Source organism: Saimiri boliviensis, chromosome 9 (assembly GCF_048565385.1).
Source record: "Saimiri boliviensis isolate mSaiBol1 chromosome 9, mSaiBol1.pri, whole genome shotgun sequence".
In the NCBI taxonomy this organism is placed as follows: domain Eukaryota; kingdom Metazoa; phylum Chordata; class Mammalia; order Primates; family Cebidae; genus Saimiri; species Saimiri boliviensis.
In genome coordinates this window covers 63021358-63040015 of record NC_133457.1, presented here as the reverse complement: position 1 = coordinate 63040015, position 18658 = coordinate 63021358, and the positions used below count along the sequence as shown (strand labels likewise).

At 46.3% G+C, this 18658-nt stretch overlaps 1 protein-coding gene and 1 pseudogene across 2 annotated transcripts in view; one reads left to right on the top strand and one right to left on the bottom strand.

Moving 5' to 3' along the window:
- ITGA9 (integrin subunit alpha 9) overlaps positions 1-18658 on the bottom strand; it is a 372517-nt gene that overhangs the window by 23049 nt on the left and 330810 nt on the right. For both annotated transcript variants that reach the window (XM_074406027.1, XM_039462008.2), the window contains exon 26: positions 13799-13900. In XM_074406027.1, coding sequence (XP_074262128.1) covers positions 13799-13900 — 102 coding nt within the window. The remainder of the gene's footprint in view (positions 1-13798; positions 13901-18658) is intronic.
- Positions 8396-9024, top strand: LOC104651841 (NADH dehydrogenase [ubiquinone] 1 alpha subcomplex assembly factor 4 pseudogene; annotated as a pseudogene).

Here is an 18658-nt window from a genome sequence, read left to right as displayed (position 1 = left end):
TCAAATACGAACCTGGCTAATACCCTACAAGGTGATAAACTCTAACCTTTGGGATTATATTTTCAGTCAAACAGAAATCATTTTTATCTTTACTGGCAAGAATCATTGATAACTTAGCCTTCCGTAAGTTAATATGTAACCTCACAGAATTTGGGCTCTGGAGGGTTAGGCAGGCCTGCAGATCGGTGCTTCTCAAATTTTACTGTGTGTAAGAATCACATGAGGAACTCTGTTAAAAGGCAGATTCTGGATTAGAGTCTAGAGTGGGGCCTGAGAGCCTAGATTGCAAATAATCTGCTCCGTGGACCATACTTAGAGTAGAAAGGGGCGAGGGCAAGCTCCAGTCTGACACTGACAGGATATGCAATCATCCTTTTGCCTGATTTCCAAATTATAGATACTTTTGAAAACATAGTAATAATATGGGGGAAATGATAAGCTTATTATGCTAAGTTAAAAAATCAGAAGATGCTGGCTCATGCTTATAATCCCAGCACTTTGGGAGGCCAAGGTGGGAGGGTTGCTTGAGCCTAGGAGTTCAAGACCACTCTTGGTAACACAGGAAGACCTTGTCTCTACAAAAACACAGAAATTAGCTGGGCCTGGTGGCATGCATCTGTCATTCAGCTACTTGGGAGGCTGAGGCTGGAGGATCATATGAACACAGGATATCAAGGCTGCAGTGAGCCGTGACTGTGCCACTGTACTCCAGCCTGGGTGACAAAGCAAGATCCTGTCTAAATAAAATACAACACAAACAAATTAAAAATAAAATAAAGTGATGTGAGGTTGCTCGTGCCTGTGATCCCACCACTTTGGGAGGATGAGGCAGGTGGATCACTTGAGGCCAGGAGTTCAAGCCAGCCTGACCAACATGGCGAAACCCCATCTCACACAAAAATTAGCCTGGTGTGGTGGTGCATGCCTGTAATCCCAACGTTTTGGGAGGCTGAGGCAGAAAATCACTTGAATCTAGGAGGTAAAGGCTGCAGCAAGCTGAGATCGCGCCACTGCACTCCAGTCTGAGCGACAGAGCAAGACTCTATCTCAAAACAATTAAAAAAAAATCAGAAGATTATCTAATATATAGAAGATTTCAGCTTTGCAGAAATACAGTAGAAACTCTTTAAATAGGTGTGTTTTAATATTAAGAATGTTATTTCTTTTCTACTTTTTACTATTTTTTTAACTGAGCATTTTAAAGGCAAGTAAAACCAATTTTTTTTTTTTTAAGGAGAGACTGCTCCAATATCTCCTTCCCAAGAAGCCTGCCTTACTCCCCCATCTTCAGCAGAATTAATCATTCGCTGAGATCTTGGAAACATAGTAATTTTAAACCTACTGTGGCATCCAATGTATAAAAGCTACTCAGGTGGGCAGCTAGAATCCAGCCTACTCAGCCCCCATTTGTTTTTATTTTTTGGAGACAGGGTCTCACTCTGTTCTTAGACTGGAGTGAAGCGGCACAATCTTGGCTTATTATAGACTAAACCTTCTGGGCTCAAGTGGTTCTCCCACCTCAGCCACCCAAGAAGCTGGGACTACAGGCACACACACCATACCCAACTAAGAGTAATGATAATAATAATTATTATTGTAGAGACATGATTTTGCCAGGTTGCCCAGGCTGGTCTCGAACTTCTGGGCTGAAGTTATCTGCCTGCCTCAGCGTCCCAACGTTTTGGGATTACATGTGTGAGCCATGTACCTGGCCCAGCCTCCTTTCTAAGCCCTGTTTCTTCCTATCCTGGCCTCAGCAGCCCCTGAACTAACTCAAGGGAACCCACGGCTCCAACAAAATGGAGTTTTACAACTACAGCTGTATATTCCACAGCCGCAGTTCTAGGTCCTTCTCATTCTCTGAGGTAATGATGAATCTTCCTGTCTATGGACTCCAGTAAACTGAATTTGTATACAATAAGGACGTGAATGCATGCACTCCTGTCACCTGAACCAAGGCAGTGATTCATTATATGATTCATGAATATACATTCAACATCCTTTCTGCTAAAAAATCAGATGAATTATGAGCATGACTCAGTCTGCAACAAAAGAGATGGTAGGATTTGAAGCTGGAGTCTCTGAATGTGATTTTCTTTCTCCTTCAAAAATATATTTGCAAATGTTAAATCTTTTGGGGGAGTCCTGGCCATCCATCCATCCATCTGCCCATCCACCCACCTATCCATCTGTCAATCAATCTGTCCATCCACTCAGTCCGTATGTCTGTCCGTCCGTTCGTCCGTTCGTCCATCCATCCATCCATCCATCCATCCATCCATCCATCCATCCATCTATCCATCCATCCATCCAACAAATGTGTCTATAGTGTCTCCTATGTGCTAGACATTGTGGAAATTCATTGATGAATAAAACAGGCAGTCTTTGCACTCACAGAACTTCCAGCTTTCAGAGACTACCAGCCAATTAGGCAAATAAATGCTAAATTATAACTGTGGGAAGTGCTACAAGGAGAGGCTCATGAGGATAAAAGATCCTCATGATAGAAGCATGGGAGTGAACAGAGTTCCCTGAGGAGCCACTTGAACTGAAGGTGAAAGGACAAGCAGAAATGAACCCTTTGGCATGAGTGAACTTGGCAAGGGTGAGCAACTGCCATCGGCCAGTGGACTGGAGCAAACAGAATGAACAAGCAGCCACAGGAAGATGTTCACGATGTGCGGGAGAGGCAGGAGATGGAGGCCACAGTAAGATCTCCATGCTTTACCATAAGAGGAATGGAAGGCCACTGGTGGTTTGGAGCAGGGGAGTGATGGGATTTGCATTTTGCAAAGTATGCTGCAAAATGAATCTAGATTGGAAGACATAACTGCACGTGGAAGTACAAGGTACAAACAGCCCCAGTGAGAGGGCTGCAGGGGAAACGGTTTCACCAGGCTAGATCCAGGCTTTCAATAAGAAAGGAGGTGGCGTGAAAGGAGGAAATTGACTGAGGAGGGGAAGGCTGCTGGTTTTGAGGAAGTGGCTGTTGAGGGTGGTAGCAGGCTGAGCTGAGGAAGGCAGGAGCTCTGGCCAGTGAAGGGATGGCTGATAGCCTGGTGTGGACCCTGGCTGGAGGGCTCATGCACTGGATGCTGACCAGCAAACCAGATGAAAATGAGGAGCGTAAGGATCTGTCTGAAGTCAGACTTTGAGGAGGGCAAATAGGCCTTTGCTGCAGGTCCAGACACTGGCACCCTGCCTACTGCTGTGGAGTTTAATGCACCTGAGGTTGGCAAGCTGCTGCCAGGGAGTGGCCAGAGGCCAGCTTCCAGTCTGAGGCAGTGGGTGAACCCAAACCACACTATTTGATTTACCTCTGTGTTTCTGGAAAAACTTTTATGTTCTAAACAATGCAAATACGCCTAATATAACAGCTGGCAATGCCCATGTCTCCACAAGGCCTGGGAATATGACCACAATGGAGGTACATCTTGCCCAGGCCTCTGATGGATGGATGGCTTCCAGTGGCGAGGGACAGCTCAATACCACCCAAGAGGAGGCTCAACTCCACACCTAGGCCAGCAGAAGGCCGATGACAAGGGCAAGCTGCTCTCTGCGGTCAACGTCACACACTTGTCTCAACAGAAGGAAGGGATTTCCATACAGTAAGAAGTGGAAAGAGAAGAACATTTGGGATAGTGACATGACATTTCCACCTGCATCTAACAGCCAGTGGAGGTGGCAGGGGAGGGGGAAGACAGGGCGGTGGAAGCTGGAAGAAATGTTTTCAGCAGAACCATGCCTCAGATGGCCGTCAGAACTCAACCTCAGAAAGCAAGCCAGTTCAGGGGCACAGGGAGATTTATGGAGATGACATAAAGGAACAGAAAACCAACTGTGCATTTGGCAAGATTGGCACTGTAAGTCTGTGCTGTGATGAATGAGATGTCAAACGTGCCCCATGCCTGCCAGGTGCCACATTTCCAAAGTTTCCTGCTCTGTTAGAATTTGCAGAGGAATGAGCTGGGCTCTGCTAATTCCTGTTATTGGTAATAGATCACATTTGTAGAGTATGCACTATGTGCTGAGAGGTGTTCTAGCTACTACTCCCCATAATCCTTACATAGCTCCTTAGAGAGGGAGGAGATGGAGCTCATTTACCTCAAGTGAGAGTGTCCTGAGGAGCCCTTATTCCCTTGACTGAACATCTGTGCATCTGGTTAAGGACCAGGACACAATGGAAGAGTTCCAAAGCCAACTGACCACCAAGTAAGTCTGCACGTGATGTGCTTCTGAGGCCATCAGAGCCAAGGGTCACTCCTAAGACAGAGGGCCAGCTGTCTACCACCCAGGACTGCAATTCCTCCCACCTGCTCCGTGTGTGGGCTCTGGGCTACAGGACAGCACAGGCCAGAGGGCAAAGGGTCAAGGAAGACTCAGGGCTCGCCAACAGGCAGATCTGTGGGCAGACCTGGCTCTTCCACTGACCAGCTGCGGGGTGTCCGGCAGGCTCATCCACTCCCAAAGCCTCCATTTCCTCAACTGAAAATGGAAGTCATAGTGTGTAGTTCACAGGGTTGATGCCACAGTGACAGGAGGTCATCATAGCACATGCCCAGCACCTCACAGGAAGTGAGCAGATTCAAGCACACCTCACACGAGGTCATTCATCTTAATGGGATATGGACACGCGTGCTGAGCGAAGCACCCAAGCTTGGAGTGGATAACATTTCTGTCTGTGGCCAAGACTCGGTTCTCTGCCCAGATCCCCTTGGGCCCCCTCTCTTGCTTTGGACTGCCCAGCCCCCAGGTTTGGCATGCCTTCACTTCTAGAGGCCTGCCTCACTTTTAGAGGCTAAAGTGCCTTGGGGTTCCTACCTCTGAGGCAGCCTCAACCAATGACTGGCAGGTACAGGAGTGTGACAGCCCAGCTCGCCTGCTTCCAGGCAGGACCAGCTCCGAGGTGTTATTTGTGCTCCAGAGTTCACACAGGATCAGGGTGAGGCTAAGACGGTCCCTGAAATCTCACCCTTGCTTCCCTTCTCCTCTTTCCTATTCTGTTCCATTTCTTTCCGGGTTCCACTGGGAACACCTCCCTAAAGAAACTCCTTACACGATGCCCTCATCTCAGGGTCTGCCTCTTGGGAATCCAGCCTGAGACACCATCTGACTTCATCTTGAATGCCTGATCTTCTTTGTACACATAGGAAATTCCTTACAGACACTTTGGGCACATATGCAGACAGTGCTGCAGGGGTGTGTGCATGCGTGTGTGCATGTGTGTGCGTGCACGTGTGTGCATGTGTGTGCGTGCGTGTATGCATATGTGTGTGCGTGCGTGTGTGCATGTGTGTGCACGTGTGTGTGCATGTGTGTGCGTGCATGTGTGCGTGTGTGTGTGCATGTGTGCATGTGTGTATGTGTATGTATGTGTAGGTGTTCTGACTTGTTTGGGGCTGTGGAAGGCTTAAGGATAAAAATTTCATCTTGTTCATACTTACTGGGGGTATAACTAGCGTCTAGTGAAAGCCTCTGATGGACTGGGAAAACTTCTGAAAATACCACTTACCATAGCAGTGGCTTCTTTAGAACCAAGGGGTCCAGTGAGGGGCTATGGAAGGCATCAAGGGAAAATGGTGACTTGGAAGCTATCAAGAGGGAGTTCCAGGAACTTCACCCATGAGTCAACCAAAGCATATTTCAAAATAGAAATGGGTTCTGTTGCCTAAAAATAATGATGATGATGATGATGATGATGATGGTAATCATGACTGGAAACTTTGATTTAGAGTAAACTGACCAGGACTTGAGGATTTGGGGAGAAGGTGGCTCGTTTTTCACGTGGTTCACCTTCTCCTTGGCCATTTCTTTATGCGATGACAGTCACTATTAACAGAGTGCCCCTGTGGATGTGCCGTGCAAGGGGCTTTGCACCGAGATGACACTGGACCCCTCCCCGCCCTGCAGGGTAAGCATTCCTTACGTGTGACTGCCACCAGTCACCGCACCTTCACTGACACAGACCTACTGGACACTTGCTCTACCTCCTCCAGCACCCTGACCTCTTGCCAGGTGACAGTCACAGCCTTCTAACCAGCTCCTTATTTCCACCCTTGCCCCTACAATTCCCTGTCCACACAGTGGCCTATGATTTTTAAAGAACATCCATCGGATCGCGCCATTCCCCGCTCCAAACAGAAGCTTTCAATGGGTTTCTTTTGTAACTGCCCAGTGGTGTCACCTGGTGTGGACTCTGCCTATGTCCACTGTCCACCGTAGTTCTCTTCCCTGCTCACCAGCTTCCTGCTACCTGGGCTTTCAGTGCCTTGAAGAGGCCAAGCCGTTTGGGGTTCCATACAGCTCTCCTCCCCAACTGGGACACTTCCTCATGCTTAGTAAGCGAATTCCTTCTCACCTACCAGTCTCAGCTTCCTTGGAGAAACATTCCTCGGCCCCCAATCTAAAGCAGGCTACTCCCTGGGGACCAAGCTCAACTGGAAGTAGAATCGTAGTTTGCCCCCTTGCTGACGGCTGCCCTGGGAGGGCGGGGATCATGTCTCCTTTGTTCCCCAGTGAGTCCCCAGTGCCTAGCACAGCGCCTGGCTCTTAGCAAGCCCTGAATAAATGCTCATCAAACAAGTATGTGGGGTTACCACCTCTGGAGCAGCCCCAACCAATGACTAGCAGGTACAGGAGTGTGAGAGCCCTGCGCCCCATCATTTTCTAATGATGACCTTTAGAAAACATGCCTCGTGTGTTTGGCAAACTATACCGAAAGTTTTCTCAATTCTTGATGGTCAGAGCTTAATTCTCACATGCGGGGAGGTGGGTGAGAAGAAAGAACTGCCCACCACCCATTACGGACAGCACAGGATGAGGCTGGTGACGACCCTTCAACAACCCTCTTCATCCTACATCTCAGCATCATGTGAGGTCCAAGGGGGAAAGACACTATCGTCATATGGAACATGACTGTAACTGTAATTGGTCACGTAAATGATAAATAATGAGTCACAGTCTATTTCATGACAGTAAACGTTGCCTCTAGACGCAGTACAGCAAAGGAATGGTAAGTGGCAGGTTTTTGGAGTAATCTTGTTTGCCATGTTGAAAGATGCCCCTCCGATTCAGATACCAGGCTTGCATCTTTGGTGGGGCAGTGCCGGAAGTGCTGTGAAGTCACGTGTGGGCGGGACTGCAAGGTGCTATGCTGCCTGAGCAGCAGCTGTGCACCGGCCCTTCTTCTAGGAGCTCCATGCTGGTATCACTGAACCTTCTCAGCGACTCTAGAAGTAGAAAGGGTTCTGTCTGATTCCAGAGCACAAGGTGGAGAAGCCAGGGACAGCTGTGTCCAGTGTCCAGATCGCCATGCCAGCCTTCCTGTGCCTGGACCTAGCCTGTAGCCCGCAGGTTTCTGGATCCCTCCAATTTTTGGTCTGGTTCTCTAGCCTTCCAGCGCAATTCTGAGCAGTACCACTGGATAGCCTTTGAGTCCATTCTGATTCTGCCGAAGCGAGACAGAGCTAGTCTTTCTGGCTGGCACTGAAGACCTTAGTTTGGTGCACACTCCACATGGCAGCAGCTTGCCGACTCATCTGTATTTATCATGTATTCTGCTATTTGAAAACTTCAAGAAAATAGCAAGAACATGTGTACATGTCTCATACAGACAGACAGGAGTTTGAGGGGATGTCTTGCAGTAACAGAGCTGATTCCATAAAGTCTTGATTTGCCTTCGGGGAGTTTCTGACCTCAGGAGTTGGTAGCTCTCCTTAAAAGATGGGGACCTTTCATCTTCTGGGGGCCTCAGGAACCGATTCAGGGATCAGGGAAAGCACCTTCAGCCCTCAGCGTCATCTGATACCTTTTTAGGCTGCATGAAGAGAGATGAACCTCTAGGAGCCTACTTGTTTTCTTTCTGAAGGCCTTCCTGGAGATAAATTCCTTTTCTTTCCTCGGCCAGCTTTCCAGGGCATGATTAGCTACGTTTATCCTGTTCTTCATCTTTATGGTTTCTGTGGGCCTCAATCAACACGTTCTGACTTTTCCCCTCTCACCCCCTGCTTACTCCCTGAAAGGTAAGTGGAGCTGGGTTGAATATGAAATTCAACATGTAATGGGCACCTCACAGCCAGCACTTTGATTCTGTAGTCACACAGGCCTCCCCTGGCATTCTCAGGTTTGGGTCTGTACAGAGGCAGCTCTGGCTGATGTGGCTGGCCCTAGACTCCCTGAGAAGGGTCATTAGCGAACCAGGTAAAGCCTCAAGAATCTATGACATATTTCTAGTTATTCACCCAAATGCTCTGCAAAGCATAACTTGTACCACAGCATAAAAATAAAAGATATAAAGAATCACAGGACATGTGCGCATGCTCAGGGCACCCTGGAGGTTTCCTGCGCCCATGTTCCCACATGCGGCACGAACCTGAGGGCATCATGCTATGAGGAGATGGGGGCTGTGATGACTTGTGGGGCCAGGAATTTCAACCTAGAGAATTGGGTGGGAACGGGAAATCAGCAAGATGAAGCCCTCTCCTGCTCCCAGGCACCTTTCTACCTCCAGCCTCCTGCGAGAGCAGATTAGTCTCTATCCAGAAATTAAGGGAGAGCTTGCTCGTAAAGGTAACAAGCTGCTGTCATTTCTAAAAGACGTGTTTGCTGATTCCAAAGACCCTGTGTCTTTCGCACAGGTAAAAGCTTCTGGAACATGTCAAGAGCCAAAGGAAGTCACATGGCTGAAAGGTCGTCACTTCGATGGGATAAATACTAAGAGCATTCCCAAAGGCAAAATTTTCATTATAGAAGCATTGACACTTCTCAATAATTAAAAACTTTATCCAGAAACACGGACTGCCGAGAAAACAGTGCAAGAATACCATTTAGAACAGGAAGATCTGAATTGCTTTCTTAAATATTTTGTTACTTTTGAAGTCAAAAATCTTCCCTCCTGGGCAAGAAAGCAAGACAGTAAAAATGAAGAAAATCCCAACAATTTCCTACGAGTACTCCTCATCCCTCATCCTGTATATGTTCTCATTTTGGGCACATTATGTTAATTACATTAAATTAAGCATTTAATGCTAGTTGTGAGAGCGCATACTCTTAATATTTATTGAGCTCCCTGACTTTTCAAGATGCCATAGAATGTACTTTGTTTTCCTTTAATTTGGTTTAGGCATATTTCATGTGTACATGTCAGCATGACTCATCAGCACATCTGTACCTTTATTATAAGTAAGAGTTAATTTGTTATTTTAGCCATATCATAGCGACTTTTAAATCGGTGATATGACCCTTTGGGAAATGTCCTGAATTCCTCGTTTAAGTTTTACTTTCTAAGTTTGGTGTTTAGTTCATTCTTCATATGTGACAGTGAAAGTAAAAGCTTTCCTGGCTCTGAAGACTGACATTTTCTTATTAGGGAAAGAGACTTGATAGCAAGGTAGAGTAACAGTGTTTCCCACAGGAGAAAACAACAAATCAATAGAATCTCATTACAATTCTTACTCCAGGGAATAAGAAGTATTGAGGATTTATTTTATTTTGAATTGTTTTTAAGTATGGAATAATTGCCTTTACTGTTATAAAAAGTAATTAGTGGTATTTACAAAATGTTGAGAATTTCTGCTTTAACAAACAAATAGTTAAGTCCCAAAGCTTCAGAGAGGCAGGAAGCTGCAGAAACTTTTCAAAAAGTAACATTTCTCTGGATTTAACACGGAAATAGAAAAAATTTTAAAGTAATTAAATTAAAAATTCATGGTAAATGATATTCGGTGATTATATATACTTTCGGATGTTAACGCTGGTTGGGAGAAGAGAGGAAAAATAATAAGTAGAAGCAGAGAACAGGATCAGCGGAAGGGATCTGAGACATTGCCGCTTCATCCATTTTAGCAAACTCATTAGCACGGCATGTACCGGTACTAGGACCTTGAGTGAGAGTGTGTGAGTTTAGCTCTGCCTAATACATTACTACTTGTGAGATGTCTGGGAGACTGTCCTCTTTGAGACTGAATTTATTCCATAAAATGAGCATAATGCTACCTGACTTAAATTTAAGGGTTATCATGAAGATAAATGAAATAGTAAAGGACTACATAGGACCAAGCAAATAGGAATTACGTTTTGCAGTGGAGAAACGAGCACCTGGGGAGAATGTAAGACCTGAGGTTCTGTAGTTTTGACCTACTCAGGCCCAGAATTTAGTTTTTCAAATCCCAGTAGCGTGTTTTTTCTGTCGTGCCAAAAAGTAGCACACCTCAGAGAAGGGAAAGGGTGTGAACTCTGGGTATACCAGAGTTATCAGTGTGCTTCTGAGGGAAGATATGCAACACTACTTCCCAGCGGTGTCCCTGGAAATGACATAGAAGATGCTGAAGAATTCAACATGACGATGGAATGAAGCATTTGTAATAATGCTGAGAACGAAAAATGGACTAGTGAAAATTTGTAAGCATGGCTTTGAATATAGATTTGTTATATGAACAAACTAGCTGGTTTATTTTTTGTGCAATAAAATAATTGTTTTAAGAAAACATAAAATAACTACTCAATATAAAATGCATTTTAAAACTCCTGTAGGCTGGGCGCAGTGGCTCATGCCTGTAATCCCAGCATTTTGGGAGGCCAAGGAGGGCAGATCACGAGGTCAGGAATTCAAAACCAGCCTGACTAACATGGTGAAACCCCATCTCTACTAAAAATAGAAAAATTATCTGGGTGTGGTGGTGCATGACTGTAATCCCAGCTACTTAGGAGGCTGAGGCAGGAGAATCACTTGAACCCAGCAGGCAGAGGGTGTAGTGAGCTGAGATCATGCCATTGCACTCCAGGCTGGGTAACAGAGCGAGACTCCGTCTCAAAAAATAAAATAAAATAAAATAAAATAAAATAAAATAAAATAAAATAAAATAAAATAAAACCTCCCGTAAAAAAAAAAAGAATCACAGGAAAATTGTTTGATTTCTCAATCAGATAAATTTACCACCATGCTCATGTTATGTGGTTAAAAATCTGATTGTTTCCCTCCCCGCCCACACCTTGCTTGATACCAAATGCAAGCACATTTCCTGTTCCTTCCAAGGCCGTAACCATTTGGTGCCTAATCTAAAATCCTCTGAAATTTTGCCTGACTTAAATTTGGTGGCAACCCTCTATGGAAATTCCCCTGCAGACTGATGGTTGACAGAGGGCCAGGCATTCAGAAGAATCACGCAGGAAAGAACGTGTTTGTTCTAAAAAGGCAAACCTTCCTACTCAGAAAAGACTTCTTTTTTTTTGTCTGCCAAGAAACTTGAGAACAACAGATTGTAGAACTTCATCGTGGCTCACGGACTGAAAAGGCAAAGTCATGGAAAGTGGGGAGGGGAGCGCTGTGGGAGTCCCATGGGTGTTAATTTTTTTTCTTGGGAATTCTAAAAAAAACTCAGCCTCTTCCAAAAAACTCTTGATAATGAAAATATCACCATAGTGCTCAAAATGGACCAGTAATTAATGGAAGTGGTATTCTGGGGAGTACAGATGACTCCGAATCCAACAACGAGATGTTAAGCAATGTTTTCCTGGATCCCACAGCTTAGTCCTATAATGGGCTAGATGCCCAGTGATTTTTTTTTTTTTTAATTTTCGTCTACACAAGGGATTCCACATGTAGAAAACCTGTTATTTCCATTAGTTTCTACCTGTTAACACTCTGGTTTACCAGAACATTCTAAACCTCTCATGGTAGGCATGTATTCCGTTCTATAAAACTTTTAAACCAGAACTATGACAATGAGCAGGGAACGACTTTTCTCTTTCACTTCTCAGGTAGAGGTGTGAAGTAGCAGGTGAATGGCCAGAAGGCAAGGAAGAAAAGGGAAATGCCAACTCCAAACATTTGACCTGCCAGAAAAACTGACCCTAAGTAGTAAATGACCCAGCATCACTCCATTTGGTTTCTATTATTAAAAGCAGTGCCTGGCCTGAGCCTGTAAGGTGGAGGCTGCAGTGACCCATGATTGCACCACCGCACTCCAGCCTGGGTGACAAAGTAAGACCCTGTCTCCAACAAACGAACAGAGGGACAAAAATAGTGCCTGGACAACTTCTCTTGTGGGTTGAGTGTAACAGTCTGCATGGGAGACTTGTTCCCTTTACTGAGTCGGGAATGCCCAACCTCTCATTCATGAAGGAATTCATATTCCCCCCAGACTCACTGATGTTCTCATCTCTTACCAAAAGCAGGGTCAGGCCTGGAGTTTTATTGAGGTCTCTAAGCATTATTGTTGTTTTATTATTATTATTATTATTTGAGATGGAGTCTCGCTCTGTTGCGAGTGCAGGCTGGAGTGCAGTGGCACCATCTTGACTCACTGCAACTTCTGTCTCCCGGGTTCAGGCGATTCTCCTGCCTCAGTTCCTCAGTAGCAGGGATTACAGGCACCTGCCAACACGCCTGGCTAATTTCTGTATTTTTTAGTAGAGACAGGGTTTTGTCATGTTGGCCAGGCTGGTCTTGAACTCCTGATCTCAGGTGATCTGCCCGCCTTGGCCCAGCATTTATTTTCTATACGAACCCTTCCCAACCAGGGTCTTGTAAGAGTGGTCTTTGGTTTGATCCCCATTCTGACATTTCGACATGCGGTGTCTCTACTGTTATTACAGAGTAAGTCAACAATCATTTCTAAGTACATAAGCATTACGAATTTAACACTTTGTAACTGTGTCACAGCAACACTGACTCTTCTGAGAGAGGGTAAGTCTCCTTTGAGAGAAGGTAGCTTCCACAGAAGGGTTGCAGAAAGGTAGCATCGCTGCATAGCTCCCTGGCAAAGGCAGTGCAGCAGCTGCCGTTTCCTCCTCTACTCCCCTGGGATCCGAGTGTGGGCGTCAAACCCAGGATGGACCCCCACCAAGTCCCCTGCTCCTGCAGGAACAACGATCAAAGGCAATACAGGTCCAAGGCCACAGCTCCCGTCCAGCCTCTCCCACGCCTCCACACCTAAGCCTCGTGGTTTGCCACGTCCTCCCGCGCCTCTGAGGCCCGGTGCTAACTGCACTTTACGGGGAGAAGGGGTACGGCGGTAAAGAGAGAGTGAAAGAGAAGTTCCTAGGTCTTGGTAATTTGGATGCAATCTCTTTAAGTCATTCAAACAACTTGTTTTAAAAACACCCAGTGTTGGCCTGTAATCCCAGTGTTTTGGGAGACTTCAGGGAGGATTGCTTGAAGCCAGGAGTTTGAGACTGACCAGCCTGGGCAACATCGTGGGACCCTATCTTGACAAAAAATAAAAATAAAAATTAGGCATGGTAGCATGCCTGTAGTCCTAGCTACTCAGGAGGCCAGGGTGAGCGGGTCCCTTGAGGCCAGGTATTCAAAGCTGCAGGGAGCTATGACTGCACCACTGCACTCCGGCCTGGGTGACACAGTGAGACCCTGGCTCTTAAAAACCAAACCAAACCAAAAACACAGTGATTTACCCATGTGTTTTTGGAGTCACATGATGGATAAGGCAGATGCTGTCTGCCTTAGGAAAGGTCTAAGAAAGCCATAAATAGTCCTGGCTCCACGGTGGAAATCCAAACCCTGTTGAGGGAGGGTACTTCCAGTCCATTTTCCCTTTGGACAATCATAGCGGGAAACGTTCACATAATGATGGCATCCTAAAGGACGATACTATCACAACAACAAGCCATAGACGTTCTCCAGGAAGGCCTGGAAGCCAAGGCAGGCAAAGTCTCAGGTCTGCCACAAACCCAACATCTTGGCTCTGAGACTGTCTTGACCCTCAAATTCCAGCTCCAGGTTTCCAAGTCACCCAGCTTCCGTTGCCCTCTGAGGAGGGCTGTCCTGGGGTGGCTGACTCACCATCATCTCTTCTGGGTTCCCATGAGCTATTTCCACCACCCTCAGTGCAGGATCCACCTTCACCTTGGCGCGGGACATGAACTGGATGACAGACGAACTGTCCTGTAGAAGAAACAACACAACTTACTCTAAGAGTTTTCTATGATAATGGCTGGGCCTTGAGAGGGACTGGGCAGAACTGAAATTCTATGATTCCATGTAGCCCAGACAAAGATTTTATCATTGAACCAGATACCGCTCCATCCCAGGCAGCCACATAAATATAGACTTCCAGGGTCTCTCTTGAGAATTCCTTGCAGATCATGGTGGATGCTGGGAAATGATGGAGTTTGCCAGTAATCAACACATGCAAGCTGTGTGCTGTGGTTTCCGAGCAGTAAGAGCCAGCCATTTGGATATTGATATTGACATGTTCACAACGAGTTGAGGATAAATAAAGCTGTTTAATTGTGTACAGCAAATCTAGGCCTGGCATTCCACAGAAGGCATCTGATCTACATTTCATAAGCATCTTCCAGTCCTGACCACAACCCTCAAATCCTTCACATGAGTTGCTTTTAACTCTTTCTTTGCTCTTAAATGAAGTTGTTTCGGAGTTAAAAACCATTTAACATTGAAAAAGGGTAGCTGATGGGGAGATGGGGAAGAGGGAAATATCTGGCTTATAAATGAAGCTTCAGGAGAAAGCAGCAGGGGTATAGGGGAGCACATCTAAGACCCCTGCCAGACGCAGGCAGAAGCCTTGCTGCAGGCTCAGATTCAAAGCTGATCCAGGTAACTGAAAACAGCGCCAGAGCAGGGACAGAGAATGAACTTGGGAGAAGACAGGCACTGACACAACTGTGGCCTGGGGAGGAGCCAGAACCTCAAGCCACTGGGACAGGTTGACCGTGGAGCAGAAGGGCAGCCTGGCTTCTGTCATGGAGACAGACAGCAGAGAACCAGTGCACTCAAAGTTCTACCTGTGGGGCAGGGCAGGAGGGGCTCCAAAGGCAAGGTGTCATGTGGTGTCCCCACCCACATCTCCTCAGCTTGCCTGTCATGCAAGGAGCTCACACTCAGACGCCAGCTTTGGCTAAACCCTGGAAGAAACGGGAAGGTAGAGGACTCCACAGGAAATAGTTCCAAGGGCCCAAAAAAACCACAAAGGCCTTCTGGGGCACCCAGGAACTGCAGTCTGTACATGTGACTTGGGAGTCACGCACCAATTATTGTTCTTTTCTTAAAACACATTTTAAATGCTTTTGGGAAGCCTCTCATTCAAAAGAGTTGCTCCAGTTAACTCACTTTAAGCAGGAAATAATTCTGTATACAAATAATCTTTTACCAATTTAACAGTTTTATAAAGTTGGGGATCTATGTATCAGGATATGCTGTATTTTCAATCTTGAATAATAATGATCATCTTGGCCTAGGCACAATAGCAAAGACCTGTAACCCCAGCACTTTGAGAAGCTGAGGTGGGAGGATCACTTGAGGCTAGGAGATCAAGACCAGCCTAGGTAACCTCCTATCTCGGCAAAACATTAAAAAAAAAAAAAAATCACCTGGCATGGTAGCAAGTGCCTGCAGTCCTAGCTGAGGACCACCCGAGGCAGGATCACTTGAGCCCAGGAGTTTGAGGCTGCAGAGAGCTATGACTGCTCCACTGTACTTCTGTCTGGGTGACAGAGCGAGACCCTGTCTCTAAAAATATTTATATAAAAAGTTAAATAAAAATAACCTTGGACATGACTAACGGCAATAATAATGACAACTGTCAATGTTACAGGCGAGCAGACGAGGAGCCTGGCACAGGATGGACCCACTGTGGGGCATCAGTGAAGAAAGCCTTACAGACTGGAAGAAGAACGCTTCCAAAGAAACCCGACTCCTACAGTGATTTTAAAAGTCAGATCCTACATTTCAAATGAAAACTTGTTAAGGTCAAAACAGTAAAACCTCAAATTCCCTTGTCTGGGGCCAGATCTTGAGGTCAAAAGGAAAATAAACACGACTGGAGGCTCAGGCAAACCACAGCCTGGCGCGGCTCCACATCCTTCGGGAGGCCTGGAGCCGTGCGGGCTCGACTCCCCAGGGGAGGCTGTATCTGGCTTCAGGGCGACTGAAGCTCCGGGAGCAGCTGGGGCTCCATCTGGCTTCCAGGTCAGCTTGGTCCTAAGTTTCTCTCTGCACCTGCAAGTGCTGCTGGTTTCTGCTGAAAGGGCACATGGAGGATGAGCCTGAAAGGCTTCATGTGACACCCCACCGCTTTCAGCTCTCTTGCCTGGGGCTCCACTGGCCTGGCTGGCCCATGGGGACAATAGCCACTGGACCATGTTCCTTGGGCAAAGGGTCACCACTGGCTACTGGGGAAGAAATGCAGAAGAACCAGGCTGCAGAATGTGCGTGACTAACTGCAAATAACTGAAGTGTGGGCAGCAGCCATCTGCGTTGAGGATGAAGGAGACATCAGAGTGGCTTTCGGCCACTAGGGCTCTGTGGACACTGGCAAGCGTGGCGCAGGCAATAAAGCTGTCTGCAGCACCGTTTGTGAAGCATACAGACAGGACAGGTAAGTGTGCAGGGGCAAAGTCCTCCAGCCTGACCAGGGACACATGGTACTTCCTGAGACGCGGGGCTTCCAGGCTCCGTTCTGGAATCAGAGGATGGCCAGTGGTGCTCTAAGCCGTGCCTGGTCCTCCTCTAACACTGTGCTTTACAAAGCGAGAGGCACGAAGAGAGAAGAAAGGCACTGGCTGTGAGTCCAACGTGCCCCAAATCAGTTTCCTTCCAGAGCAAACCAAAGAGACCAGAACCGTGCACAGCTCTCTTAGGGTGTGCGAGGGCTGTAACAGCTACAGAACGAAAATGGAAAAAACATCCCCTGAAGCCTACATCCTCTTAGGTCAGCATGTTACCGCTGTGTCTATTTAAAAATAACCACAGAATGACTTTTCTAGGGCTATTCATTCACACGCGGATAGGTTTGTACAGATGAACACATTTAGTCTTTCTAAAGAAAAATAACTGGAATCTCTGTGGCTAACACGCATACTTTGTTTTATCTTCACGTGTAATTATTTTTACAGCATCTTGTTGGAAGTGGCCTCTCAGCAGCTCTCATCTTAAAATAAATCATAGTAAATTTGTATGATTCTTCAAGAGCCACTGAGGCACCCTGGCTGAGGTGCTTTTTAATGAACCGCTTGTGATAAACTCATAATAGCAAAGTGACCTGAGAGTCAAAAGCTGGACTAAAATGAAGTGTCATTTAAACGAGGACTCAAGGGTCAACTCTGGGCCTCTGCCTGTTTTTTTTTTTTTTTTTGAGATGGAGTTTCGCTCTTGTTACCCAGGCTGGAGTGCAATGGCGCGATCTCGGCTCACTGCAACCTCCGCCTCCTGGGTTCAAGCAATTCTTCCACCTCAGCCTCCCAAGTAGCTGGGACTACAGGCGCACACCACCACACCCAGCTAATTTTTGTATTTTTAGTAGAGACGGGGTTTCACCATGTTGGCCAGGATGGTCTCGATCTCTTGACCTCGTGATCCGCCCGCCTCGGCCTCCCAAAGTGCTGGGATTACAGGCATGAGCCACCGCGCCCGGCCTTGTTTTTATAAAGTTTTACTGGATCACAGCCATGCTCATTCATTTGAGTGCTGTCTATGGCTGCTTTTGCAATACAATGGCAGAGCTGGGCAGTCGCAAGAGGCTGTAGGACCTGCAGAGCCTGAAATATTTACTGCTGGCCCTTCACAGAAAAGGTTAGCCAACCTTCATCTAAAGCAAGGTCCGCAGACCTGCAGGACGGACATCACCTAGGTGCTTGCTGGAGCTGGAGAGCCTCAGACTCTACCCCAAAGGAATCCGTGTTTTAACAAGATCTCCAGGTGCTTCTGAGGCAAGCTAACACAGGAGAAACTTAAATGTGCCAACAAAATCCCTGGGGAACTCGTTAAACTGAAGATGCTGATTTATAAGTCTGGGGTGAGCCCCGGATTCTGCATTTCTAAGAAACTCTCAGGTGATGCTGCTGCTGCAGCTGGTCCTCGGACCACACTGAGTAGCCGGGGTCTGTCATTTACCCTGGCATCGTCTACCAGCAAAATCACCAATGACAACTGCTGGGCAAGTTTCAAAAGGGGCAGCCAGACTATTATTAAATAGTTAAACAAAAACAACAACAGATGTTGCTGAGGATGCAGAGAAAAGGGAATGCTTACACACCGTTGATGGAAAGGTAAACTGAACAACCAAAAAAGCAGTATGGAAAAACAGAACTGCAATTCCATCCAGCAATCACATGAATGGTATCTACCTAAAGGGAAAGAAATGTTGTACAAAAATTATACCTGCACTGGAAAGTGGATTGCAGCATTATGCACAGTAGCAAAGATATGGAATCAACGAAAGTGTCCATCAATGGATGACTGGTTAGAGAAAATGTGAGATATATAGACATACACCATGGAATACTACTCAGCCATAAAAAGAATTCAATTACGTCTTTTGCAGCAACATGGATGGAACTGGAGTCCATTGCTCTAAGTGAAATAACTCAGAAATAGTCAGATGCTGCACGTTCTCATTTATAAGTGGAAGCTAAATGGTACACATAGGCATGAAGAGTGGAATTAACAGAGACTTGGAGGCTCCAAAGTGTGGGAGGGGGTGAGGGCTGAAAAGTTACCTGTTGGGTACCATGTTCACCATTCAGGTGATGGGTACACTAAAAGCCTAGATTTCACCACTACCCAGTGTATTCATGTAAGGAATCTGCACCTGTACCCCCTAAATACATAGAAATAAAAAGAGTCTTTTGTAGACAGCAAAGGGGGGTACAGCCAGAGTATCATGAGGACACCAATTCAAATGCT